The sequence below is a fragment of the Tachyglossus aculeatus genome, chromosome 4, assembly GCF_015852505.1.
Source record: "Tachyglossus aculeatus isolate mTacAcu1 chromosome 4, mTacAcu1.pri, whole genome shotgun sequence".
NCBI classification, from domain to species: Eukaryota; Metazoa; Chordata; class Mammalia; order Monotremata; family Tachyglossidae; genus Tachyglossus; species Tachyglossus aculeatus.
The window spans coordinates 105439334-105452120 of record NC_052069.1 but is presented as its reverse complement, the minus strand read 5'-3'; the positions used below and the strand labels follow the sequence as shown (position 1 = coordinate 105452120).

The 12787-nt window shown below is 45.6% G+C and overlaps 1 protein-coding gene across 3 annotated transcripts in view; it reads left to right on the top strand.

The window, feature by feature from the left end:
• Positions 1-12787, top strand: part of GSN (gelsolin) — a 71562-nt gene that overhangs the window by 25275 nt on the left and 33500 nt on the right. Inside the window, exon 1 of one of the 3 annotated variants that reach the window (XM_038744734.1) lies at positions 9-146. The exons of 1 other annotated variant lie outside the window; for it this stretch is intronic. In XM_038744734.1, coding sequence (XP_038600662.1) covers positions 114-146 — 33 coding nt within the window. In that variant the 5' untranslated portion in view covers positions 9-113. Of the gene's footprint in view, positions 1-8; positions 147-10413; positions 10518-12787 lie in introns of those variants that run through there. One more of the 3 variants, XM_038744735.1, reaches the window with a different exon arrangement.

Sequence of the window (12787 nt, the reverse complement as noted above, 5' to 3'; positions counted from 1 at the left end):
TTCAGGGCAGGCGGGATTGGGGAGGTTCAAGGAACTGGCACTCACTCCTGCACTCCGTCAAGACGTCAAGGGGATCGAGGAGAGATTCCGCATAGACGGAAAACTGAGTGGGGATGGAGGAAGTGGATATAAAGGATGCTGACTGGGTGAGTTGACTGGGAGAAGCCCTGGCGTGGGGTGGGAATTGATGGTGCGGGCAGATCCCTATACTGACCTGCCTGGTTTAGAGGTCCCGGGATTCGGAATGAAGCTTCCCCTGCTCTGCTAGCACTTTTCCTGAGGTTCAATAAATCAGTCAAATATTCAGTGGTTTTTATTGAGTACAAGCTGTGTGCGGAGTGCTGGACTTAGTGCTTGTGAGAGTACAATATAACAGAATTGGTAGACATGTTGCCTTCCTATTCTGAGAAGCAGCATGGCCTAGTGGAAAGAGCATGGTCTTGGAAAGAGGGTTTGGATTCTAATCCCAGCTCCACCACTAGTCTGCTGTGTGACCTTGGGCAAGTCACTTCACTTCTCTGGGCCTCAGTACCCTTATCTGCGAAATAGGGGATAAGACTGTGAGCCTTATGTGGAATAGGGACTGTGTCCAACCAGATTATTTTATAATCTACCCCAGCATTTAGTTCAGTGCCCGGCACATAGTAAGTGCTTAACAAATACCACAATTTTATTATTATTACTATTGCTATTATTATTACTTTTATTATTAATGGCAATAATGATTATAGTACTTGTTAAATGCTTACTATGTGCCAAACACTGTTCTAAGCACCGGGGTAGATACAAGGTTAAGAATCGGGCTCTCATTCTTAATCTCAATTTTACAGATGAGGTAACTGAGTCACAGAGAAGTTGAGTGACTTGCCCAAGGTAACACAGCAGAAGTTGTGGAGCTGGGATTAGAAGTTTACACATTCCCTTGCTTGCCCCCATTCCTGGGGCTGACCACATCCTTACTGCCTTGCCAGATATGATGGCTTTAGTTTGCAGCACTCAGTTTGGGCAGGAGAATCCCAGGACATGTGATCTGGCTCTCTGTGGGAAGGAGATTTCTCTTTATTACTTCTGGATTTTGATGCTTGTGCCTCCGTAGTGTTGAGGGTTGGGGAGAGAAAGGCCTAGAGAAATGACAGTTACCTTTTCTACTTTTTGCTGGTTGTGCTGGCCAGTGCCCCAAACCAACGAGCAGAGGGAAAGAAGAGGAGGAAGGAAAGTGGCTGAGCCCCGAGTTGGACCTGCAGTCCCTGGGTACTCAAGACTCGGCTGCATTTATGAGTCGAAACAAGAAGCAGACATACATGTAGCTTCTGAGACGCAGAATGGCTGATCCTTGGATAGCCAGAGGGGCAGGGTGAAAAAGAAGCCAATTGTAGGAGGAAACAGTTTTCCATAGAAGCTGTGGATTTTGGCAACAAGAGGCACTTCTGGGCCCCTGGCCAGTTCATGGTGTGGGCCAGATGGCTGCTTGCTAGACCATCATCTGGGACCAATCAGTAAATCAGTGGTATTTATTGAGTGCTTACTAGGTACAGAGCACCTCGAGCTTTTCCGCACTTTGACCGTGAAATAATAATGCTCCCCAGGCACCCAACACATGAGGAACCAAGGCTTGAATGAACATGAAGGGTGTTTTGGATTTGAATGATTTTTATTTTGTAGTCTCAGACTTAACCGGGGACTGACTTATAGGGGAATTACAGCAGCAGGGAAGCCCGTCATTCTTCGTTGGAAAAGAGATTTGGATTAGAAGGGACCTCGGGGTCAAACTTATAGTTCACAGCTCCCTTGGTTCCCATTCTCGCCCCCAACAAGGACAATTACAGAGCACTCACTTGGAATGCATGGCATGAAGCCCCGTAGGGAGGGATCACAAGCAGCTAAAAGAGAAGTCCAGACTCAATCAATGAATCAGTTATATTCATTACTGTGTGCAGAACACTGGACTAAGTGCTCAGGAGAGTATAATATTATAGAGTTGGTATTCATTCAGTAATATTTATTGAGCACTTACTGTGTGCAAAGCACTGTACAAAGCATTTAATTATGGTATATGTTAATCGCTTACTATGTGCAAGGCACTGTACTAAGTGCTGGGGTGGGTACAAGCAAATGAGGTTGGACAAAGTCCCTGTCTCGTGGAGCTCCCAGTCTCAAACCCCATTTTACGATGAGGTAACTGAGGCACAGAGAAGTGAAGTGACTTGCTCAAGGTCACACAGCAGACAAGTGGCAGAGTCAGAATTAGAACCCATGACCTCCTGACTCTCAGGCCTGTGCTCTAGCCACTGCTCCATGCTGCTTCCCAGGTAGTCATGTTCCCCTCTGACAGGGAGCTTACAGAGTATAGATAGAGTTTACAGTCTATAGGTTCCTGCCCTCAAGGAGGTAGCAGTCTAATGAGGGAGTTAGGATAGACCCAACCAAATCTACATTTGACTTTTAAATCTAAATGACTTTTAGACTGTGAGCCCACTGTTGGGTAGGGACTGTCTCTATATGTTGCCAATTTGTACTTCCCAAGTGCTTAGTACAGTGCTCTGCACATAGTAAGTGCTCAATAAATATGATTGATGATGATCTACATATCCGCAGATACTGTGGTGGATCCTGAAAGGAGGAGCACAGGGGGAGGAGATATAATCCCTGCTAGAAAGGGGATGAGATTCTGATGGGAGAGACAGGACATGTGCGCGTACACACGCGTACACACACACACACACACACACACACACACTCTCTCTCTCTCTCTCTCTCTCTCTCTCTTTGTGCTGGGGGAGAGACAGAGCGAGGAAGACATAGCCTGTACTCTCTCATTAAGTACATATTTATTCCCCCATTCATCTTTCCAATCTCTTTTCCTTCTATCTTTAAATCCATTTAATTACTCTGTGACTGTCTCTCCTTTGATTGTAAACTCCTTGAGGGCTGAGATTATATCTTTTACCTTATTATACTTCTCCAAGGGCATAGTGTAGAGCTTTGCACGCAGAAGGTGCTCAGTAATGATGGAGTCTCTCAGCAGGCACAATGGTTGAGCCTCGGGCAGGACTGAGAACCCGTGCAGAGTAATTGATCATAGTACTAGTGGCTTTTATTGGGTCACTAACCCTCTCTAATAAATTCTGTTGATTGATATTCTCTACATTAATCTCTAATCTCTCTATTAGCTAACGGTCAAATAAAGGAAATTGACACAACTAAAAACACTTAAATATCACAAAACCCAGATACAAAGAAAAGTGTACATAATTAATGCCAGAAGGGGATCCTGGGGTTAAGATGACTTAGATCCAGACAGAGTTAGTCTGGAAAGGCTTCCCGGAGGAGGCAGGCTTTGACTGGGAGTTGGAGGTAGGAAGAAGCAGTGTGGTCTGGAACTCAGAGGGTGTGGGTTCTAATCCCAACTCTGCCACATGTCTACTGTGTGATCTTGGGCAAGTCACTTAACTTCTCTGTGCTTCAGTTCCCTCATCTGTAAAACAGGGATTAGTACTGTGAGCCCTATGTGGGGCAGGGACTGCGTCTGACCTGATTACCTTTTATCTACCCTAGTGCTTAGAGCTGCGCTTGGCACATAGTAAGTGTTTAACAAATACCACAATTATTATCATTAAATTTAGCCCTGACTGTAAAAGGAGCCTGACATTTGTTATGAGCAGGGCTGCTGGGTTTTTGTATCCAGTGGGTGGGTTCACAGGCAATTTTGAAGAAAACCCTCCCCCAGAGTTTTGTGAAGTCTGATTATGGTGAATCTTGGCTCGTCTGTGTGCTTTAATTAGACATTAAGGGCAGGGGATTAATTACTTGCTGGCATTCATTCAGAAAGCTGTGCATCTGGATACTAAGAGATTCTTTTAAACCTGTCCAGTGGGTGATTATAAGACATTTTGGATTTATAGAAGCTTTTGCAGAAAATCTCAAAAGATTTTCCAAGCAAGTAGCAATCCCCCAGATGATCAGGCTCCCAGTGCCTCAGAAGGTTTGGAGGAGGAAAAATGGACAAATAAATGAGGGGAATGAATAGAGAAAGGGGAAGGGAGACTATGGCCTGGGAGTCAGAATATCTGGTTCTAAACCTTACTTTGCCACTTACCTACTGTGTGAACTTGGAAAAGTCATTTGACACTACTGTACCTGTTTCCTCATCTGTAAAATAGGGATTCAATATATGTCGTTCCTCCTACTTAAACTGTGAGCCCCTTGTGGGACAGAGACTGCGTCTAACCTGCTTATCTTGTACGTACTCCAGCACTTAGTACAGTGCCTGGCACAGAGTAAGCAATCTGTCCTGGGTGGGGAAATGCTTCTTTCAAGACCTCAGCACCAGGCTGTTTTTGTGGAAGGAGAGTGTGGAGGGGAAGGGCCGAGGAATGGGGGATGACCATTTGCCCGAAGGCAGAGCTTTGGGTTCCTGCTCTTTCTTTCCACCTGGTAAAAGACCAGCAGGGTTAGGTGCCCCTCAGCTGCATCACTCTGCCCAACCCACCTTGCTCCTGGGACCTGCAACAACAATAATTATGGTACTTGTTAAGAGCTTACTATGTGCCAAGCACTGTTCTAAGTGCTGGGGTAGATACAAATTATTTCATTCTTTCACTCTTATTCATTGAGCACTTACTGTGTGCAGAGCACTCTACGGAGCACTTGGGAGAGTACAGTATAACAATAAACACTTTCGCTGCCTGCAACGAGCTTACAGTCTGGAGGAGGAGACAGACATTCATGTAAATAAATAAACGGCAGATATGTACATAAGTACTGTGGGGGTGGGAGGGGGGATAAATATAGGGAGCAAGTCTGGGCCACACAGAAGGGAGTGGGAGAAGAGGAGAGGAGGGCTAAGTCAGGGAAGTCTTCTTGGAGGAGATGTACCTTCAATTTGTACTTCCCAAGCGCTTAGTACAGTGCTCTGCACATAGTAAGCGCTCAATAAATACGATTGATGATGACGATGAATAAGGCCTTGAAGTGGGGGAGAGTAACTGTCTTTCGGATTTGAGGAGGGAGGGCATTTCAGGCCAGAGGCGGGGTGTGGGCGAGGGGTTGGTAGCGAGATAAAGATCAGGTTAATCAGGTTGGACACAGTCCCTGTCCCACATGGGGCTCACAGTCTTAATCCCCATTTTACAGATGAGGTAACTGAGGCCCGGGGAACTTAAGCAACTTGCCCAAGGTCACATAGCAGACATACGGAAGAGCCGGAATTAGAACCCAGGTCCTTCTGACTTCCAGAGCCATCTCTATCCACTACTCCATCATTCTTCCCTCTAAAGACAGGAATAACTGTCCAAGCAGAGTTCTTTTTCTGGCCTCAGAGAAGCCCCAGTTCCCTGTGTTGTCCACACAAGAAGCTGCAAAACTGCTTTCTTTGGTGCAGAAGTGCGAGGGGCTCAAGATGTGCTTCTTGTCACCATCAGGAGATGGGGGCTCAGCAGGGCAACACTGGGGTCATTTGCTTCCCAACTCTCTCCTCCTGATCCACCACCCCTCTTGTGATGAAGTTCCTGGCTAGAAAGGTCCAGTACTACTTCTGGAATTTCCCTTATCACTTTGGAAATCTGCAGGGCAGCAGCAGCCCCAGGACGGACCCTGAAATCCATGGAGTCGACTTGTGAATCTAAACCGACTGCTGCTTTGTCCCTCTGAGTCCCGCTGCCTTTTTCCCATTCAGCAGATTCAGCTAATCCTCTTAAAGGCGCTCACACCCAAGAGGTGGGGCTGGGGTTTCCTAGGAAGAATATACTTCCCTGAACCACCTAAGCTGCCAACATTCCTCCTTGTGGGTTTTTTTAATAGGCTTAATTTTCTCTGCCGAAAGATGTCTTAGCTACCCTGCCAGGCGAGGAGCAAGAAAAATTAGTTAACTCTTTCCTGTGACTTCTTTTATTCTCCTCTCCCATACAGCACATACAGCATTGCTTTGCACACACCCGCGTTTCCAGTTGATTGTCCATTTGCAGAGTATTTTCTCTTCTCAACATGATTCCCGTGAACAGAGTGATTTAATTTCCCCAAATTGGTTTCTACCTGTAATGATAATAATTAATAATAAGTGATCCAGTGGGAAGCAGTGAGGTCTAGTGGATAAAACACAGGCCTGGGAATCAGAAGACCTGAGTTTTTATTCCAGCTCTGCCCCTTGCCTGCTGTGTGACCTTAGGCAAGTCACTTCACTTCTCTGGGCCTCAGTTTCCTCAATTGTAAAATGGGGATTCAATACCTGTTCCCCCTCCTACTTATACTGTAAGTCCCATGTGGGACAGGGACAGTGTCCCACCTGATTAACTTGCATCTACCCCACCACTTAGAATGGTGCTTGACAAATGATAAATGCTCAACAAATACCATAAAAAAAGAGTTATCTTTAAGTGCTTACTAGGTGCTGAGCATTGTGCTAGTTTGTGGCAGGGCAGAAACTAGCTCAATCAATGAATTGGTAGTAGAGAATTGAGAAGCAGTACATTCTGCTAGAAAGAGCACAGGCCTGGGAGTTGGAGGACCTGGGCTCTAATCCCAGCTCTGCTAATTATTTCCTGTTCACTCATTTAATCATATTTATTAAGCGCTTACTGTGTGCAGAGCACTGTACTAAGCGCTTGGGAAGTACAAGTTGGCAACATATAGAGACGGTTCCTACCCAGCAGCGGGCTCACAGTCTAGAAGGGGGAGACGGACAACAAAACAAGACATATTAACAAAATAAAATAAATAGAATAAATATGTACAAATAAAAAAATGAACAGAGTAATAAATACGTACAAACATACATACAGATATACAGGTGCTGTGGGGAGGGGAAGGAGGTAAGCCCGGGAGGATGGGGAGGGGGAAGAGGGGGAGGGACATCAAATGAAATGACGACAAAGTAGAAATAAATAGTAGTACAATTCACAGAAAAATATCAACCGCGTTTATCAATAAGTTTTTCACTCGTGATTCTTATCCTGGGGCTGGGTCCCCATCATACTTATCAAATGCCATTATTATTATTATTTATTCATTCATTCAATCGCATTCAATCTCCCCCTTCTCCCCCTCTCCATCCCCCCCGGCCTTACCTCCTTCCCCTCCCCACAGCACCTGTATATATGTTCGTACATATTTATTACTCTATTTATTCATTTATTTTATTTGTACGTATTTATTCTATTAATTTTATTTTGTTAATATGTTTTGTTTTGTTGTCTGTCTCCCCCTTCTAGACTGTGACCTAGGGTAAGTCACTAAACTTCCTCTGTGCTTCAGTTACCTCACCTGTAAAATGGGGATCAAAGCCTCCTCCCTCCAATTTAATTTGTGAGCCCCATGTGGGACAGGGACTGTGTCCAACCTGATAAACTTGACTTGTATCCACCCCAGTGCTTAGAACAGTGCTTGACACATAATAAACACTTGTTCTAAGTGCTTGGAAGTTTACAGTAGATGTAGAGAGACATGATACCGGCCCAAAAGGAGGTTAGAACTTAACTGCTTGTCACAATCCACACAGCTTCTTGGACACACTGCCCATTATGAAGTCATAATGGGCCCCAGTTTCAGCTTTGAGTGCCATTATACAGGCTGTAAGAGTGACCCAATGCCCCAGCCCTGTTCATTCATTCATTCAATCGTATTTATTGAGCGCTTACTGAGTGCAGAGCACTGTACTAAGCGCTTAGGAAGTACAAGTTGGCAACATATAGAGACAGTCCCTACCCAACAGCGGGCTCAGAGTCTAGAACGGGGAGACAGGACAACAAAACAAAACATATTAACAAAATAAAATAGAGTAAATATGTACAAATAAAATAGAGTAATAAATACGTACAAACATATATACAAAACATATATACATATATACAGGTGCTATGGGGAGGGGAAGGAGGTAAGGCGGGGGAATGGGAAGCGGGGGTGGGGGAGAGGAAGGAGGGGGCTCAGTCTGGGAAGGCCTCCTGGAGGAGGGGAAGGCCCTATCACCCTTGGAACATTGGCTCCAGGGATCCAAGTTCGATAAAGACCTAAGGGGTGTAGCAGGAGGTTGGAGGTTGGTAGTGTGGGTTGAACCATGTGTGACTTGAGTGACAGACACAGCAGACAGCTTCCGAGTTAAATGAACACAACAGCCTCCTTGCTGATGCCCAGACCATTTTTCTTCAATGTCATTTTTCACACAACGTCTCACCCCTCAAAAACTTCTAATGGTTGCCCATTCCTCTTCCCATAAGTCCAGAACTCCTGACCATTAATTTTAAGGCACTCCATCAGTTCCTTCCCTTCTACTTATCCACTATTTTCCTCCACTAAATCCCCAGCTTGCACTTTCCTGTCCTCTTAAGCAAGCTAGTCACTGTGCTTCATTCTCATCCCCTTCATCACTGACGCAGAGAAGCAGCGTGGCTCAGTGAAAAGAGCACAGGCTTTGGAGTCAGAGGTCATGGGTTCAAATCCCGGCTCCACCATTTGTCAGCTGTGTGACTTTGGGTACGTCACTTAACTTCTCTTTGCCTCAGTTACCTCATCTGTAAAATGGGGATTAAGACTGTGAGCCCCCCGGGGGACAACCTGATCACCTTGTAACCTCCCCAGTGCTTAGAACAGTGCTTTGCACATAGTAAGCACTTAATAAATGCCATTATTATTATTATTATTATTATTACCTCTTGTTCGTGCCTTCCTTCCTGCCTGAAACTCCCCACGCATGTCCAACAGATTACTGACCTTCCCTTGAAACCCCTTTTAATAATAATAATGATGATATTTGTTAAGTGTTTACTATGTGTGCCAAGCACTGTTCTAAGCACTGTGGTAGATAGAAGATGAGAAGCAGCGTGGCTCAGTCAAAAGCACGCAGGCTTGGGAGTCAGAGGATGTGGGTTCTAATCCCCGATCTGCCACTTGTCAGCTGTGTGACTTTGGACTAGTCACTTACCTTCTCTGTGCCTCAGTTACCTCATCTGTAAAATAGGGACTAAGACTGGGAGCCCCATGTGGGAAACATGATTACCTTGGATCTACCCCAGTGCTTAGAACAGTGCGTGGCACATAGTAAGCACTTAACAAATACCATTATTATTATTATCATCAGGTTAGACACAGTCTCTGTCCCACATGGGGCTCACAGTCAATCCTGATTTTACAGATGAGGTAACTGAAATTTGAAATTGAAATTTGAAATTGAAATGGAAACTGATTTTGAAATCACATCTTCTCCAGGGGGCCTTCCCTGCTTACTTTCTAATATCTCTACTTTATCATTTTTTAAAAAATTGTATTTGTTAAGCATTTACTATGAGTCAATCACTGTTCTAAGCACTGAGGTAGATACAAGCTAATCAGGTTGGACACAGTCCATGTTTCCACACGGGCTCACATTTTTAATCCCCATTTGACAGATGAGGTAACCTAGGCACAGAGAAGTTAAGTTACTTGCCAAAGGTCACAGAGCAGACAAGTGGCAGAGTCAGAATTAGAACCCAAGTCCTTGTTACTCCCAGGCCCATGCCTATCCACTAGACCACACTGCTTATTATGGTCTCACAACTTTACTTCTTTGCCACTTCGGAGCATTTAAGTGCTTCTTAAGTACTCTTGCCCCTGCCCCCTCAAACTGCACTGATGCACGTATTTTTATATTGTATTATTTCCTCCTACCTGTAATTGATTTTAGTGTCCTATGCCCGGCTAGATTGTAATCACCTTAATGGGAGGGGATTAGGTCATATCTAGCTACTGTCCCATGCACTTAGTACAGTGTTCTTCACCTCTAGTCGTTTGAGCTTCATGAAACAGGAAGGATCTGGTGTGTGAAAGTAGAAATATTTAAAGGTAGCTGGGGAGAGAAAGGAGATGTTGTGTTTGTGCGTGTGTGCATGCTACTGTCTCTGTTTCTTAAAAGTCAAATTAAATTTGCCTTGAAAACCCCTGGTTTTTCACGTGCTAGAATCACTCCAGTTTCCGCGGCCAGAGTCGGCTTTGACACATCGAGGGGTTTCAATTTTCTCTCCGTCTTATTTACACTACCTGGATTTGGGCCTACAGGGAAAGTCAGAAGGAGCTAAGCAAAAAATTCACGGGTTTTGAATCAGTGGCTCATTGGGAGCAGGGAACGTGTCTACCAACTCTGTTATTATTGTACTTGCCCAAGCCTTTAGGACAGTGCTCTGCACATAGCGCTCAATAAATAGATTGAGTGATTGTCTCTGCTTCTGTTGCTCCTTCGGCCTGCTCCCCTCTGATTCTGTGTTCCCGTCTCCATTTCTTTTCCCGTTCCTCCTCTCTTTCTTTTCCCGTTCCTCCTCTTTCCCACTTTTCCTCCCCCTCTGCTGGACATTTCTGGTAACTGATGTCGGCTGAAAATCCCTGTAAAGTCCATCCCAAACAAAGGAAGTCATTGAAATGCGTAAATCCCGATCCTTGAGTGAGCCTTGGAGGAAAGGAGAAGCTGGGCTTGAGGAGGAAAGCAATCTGTTTATAAACACAGATGATTAGCTATCAGGCCGACTGAACAGCTGAAGCTCTGCTGTTTTCACTCAGAGGTAACCTTTAAGCTTAAACTTTGGATTTGGGATTTTAGTTCACAGATGGCTGGAGTCCTGTACTTTCCCCTGGAGCCTCCAGTGGCCTGTAGCATTCTGGAGCTGGGAAAATTTGTCCGGCGATGCCGAGGTCTGGGGCAGCAGCATTAATAATAATAATTCCACATGCTGAGAAGCGAGAACCGGCTTGAAAACGTCTGGGGCTGAGCCCGGTTTAGAGGACGGAGCCGAGAACTAGATGTTTTTTTGTGCCGGGCCCATTTTCCCCGGGAATTGTATCCCTTTCATCTTCCGGCCTGGGTTAGTTATCAGTGGGAGGTGGTGGGATCCTACTGGGGCTGTTTCCCGAGGAGATCCCATTGGGAGCTTCCCCAGTCACAGGGCTGGTTAGGCCCGCCTGTCCCTGGAGACTGGTGGGGGTGTGTGTGGGGGTGTGTACCAGGAGACCGATGATGATGATGATGTGTGTGTGTTTGTCCCAGGAGACTGATGATATGTGTGTGTGTTTGTCCCAGGAGACTAATGATATGTGTGTGTTTGACCCAGGAGACTGATGATATGTGTGTGTGTCCCAGGAGACTAATGGTGTGTTTGTGAGCATCATGTCAGTTCCAGGATATGGACTGCAATTGTGTGTGTGTGTGTGTGCCAGGAGATGGATGATGTACATGTGTGTGTGTATATATGTCTGTGTGTGTGTGCTTGTGTCCGTGTCCCAGGAGGCATATGGCATGTGCTTGTGTGTGTCTTATCTATCCCAGGATATGGAATGCAATTGTGTGTGTGTGTGTGTGTGTGTGTCTTTGATCGTGTGTGTCCTTCTTAGCAGATACACAGGGAACGTCAGTCCCCACAGGGTTAAACAGTCAAATTATCTTTCTTAGCATGAAATATTTGCAAAGCAGACCATGGAACTAACAAAACCCAGGGATCCAAGTTCCCTCCCAGATACTCTGCCTGCTGGTAGACATTTTACTGTTGGAACTTCCCTCCACGTCATGCTTGTGAGGGCCCTCTCCCCACCTATTTCATTTCTCTTTTTTTAAGTGTCTCCTCTGTTCCAAGCACTCTATGTGCTAAGCACTGGGGCAGTTACAGGATGATCAGGTTGGACACAAAGAAAGAGGGAAAACATTTATTCTGCCTTCCTACTGGTGAGCTTTATCCTCCCATTGTTATCAATCACATGCCTGGAGTCAGTAACATATTGTCACCCTCCACCTTAGGTTCTGAACTTTTCGTTCCTGAAAAGTTAGCAGTCTGGTCTAAAAGAGAAGTGAGACCAAGTGGATGAACCCCTCCTATTCAGTTACCATATTTAGGAAGTCTCACCCTAGTTATACACAGTAGTAATGATGGTAAAGTGTTTACTATGTGCCAGGCACTGTACAAAGCGCAGATCAAGTTGGACACAGTCCCTGTCCCACGTGGGGCTCACAGGCTCAATCCCCATTTTGCAGAAGAGGTAACTGAGACACAGAGAAGTGAAGGGACTTGCCCAAGGTGACCCAGCAGATGAGCGGCAGAGCTGGGATAATGGCTATTCCTGGAATGAGGTAGCATACTTGCTTTATGTAACAGCACCTGCAAAGACATTATGTCTCCTTCAGACAATTGTTTTATTGCTCTCGTACATTATTAACTATCATTGAGCAGCTACAGAATGCCCAAGCTGCCCCTACTAAGTGCCAGCCACTTTGGCCATTAATGGGTCCCACACATTAAAAAAACAAAACAGAAAAAAGTGAGGGGGCACTTTACAATGTGCTGCACTCCTGCTCGCCCACTTGCTCGCTGTACTGCCTGCCCTGGTGGGAACACGACTGGTAGGGACGAGACTGTGAGTGGCACTGACCGAGCCACTAATACTATCATCAGTTCCTCTATAGAGGTTCTTGGTCCTGAAGTTCCCAGGGGGAAGCAGACTGAATCATGATATTTCTGATTCTCTGCCACACCTATGTGGGACCTACTCTCCCCACCTTGTCCCACCATCCTCCTCCCCATCCCACAGGGCCTGTTGGTCACTAAACGGAGCCCAGTTAATCAGCACGGTCAGCCAGTTCTCCTCCTGACAGACTCGGGCCTTCCCTGCCAGAGTCTCTCTGCCCCGCCTTTTTTTGTGGTATTTGCTAAGCGTTTACTATGTGCCAGACATTGTACTAAGTGCTGGTGTAGATACAAGCAAATCAGGTTGGACACAGCCCCTGTGTCGCAGGCGACTTACAGTCTTAATCCCCATTTTACAGCTGAGGTAACTGAGGTACAGA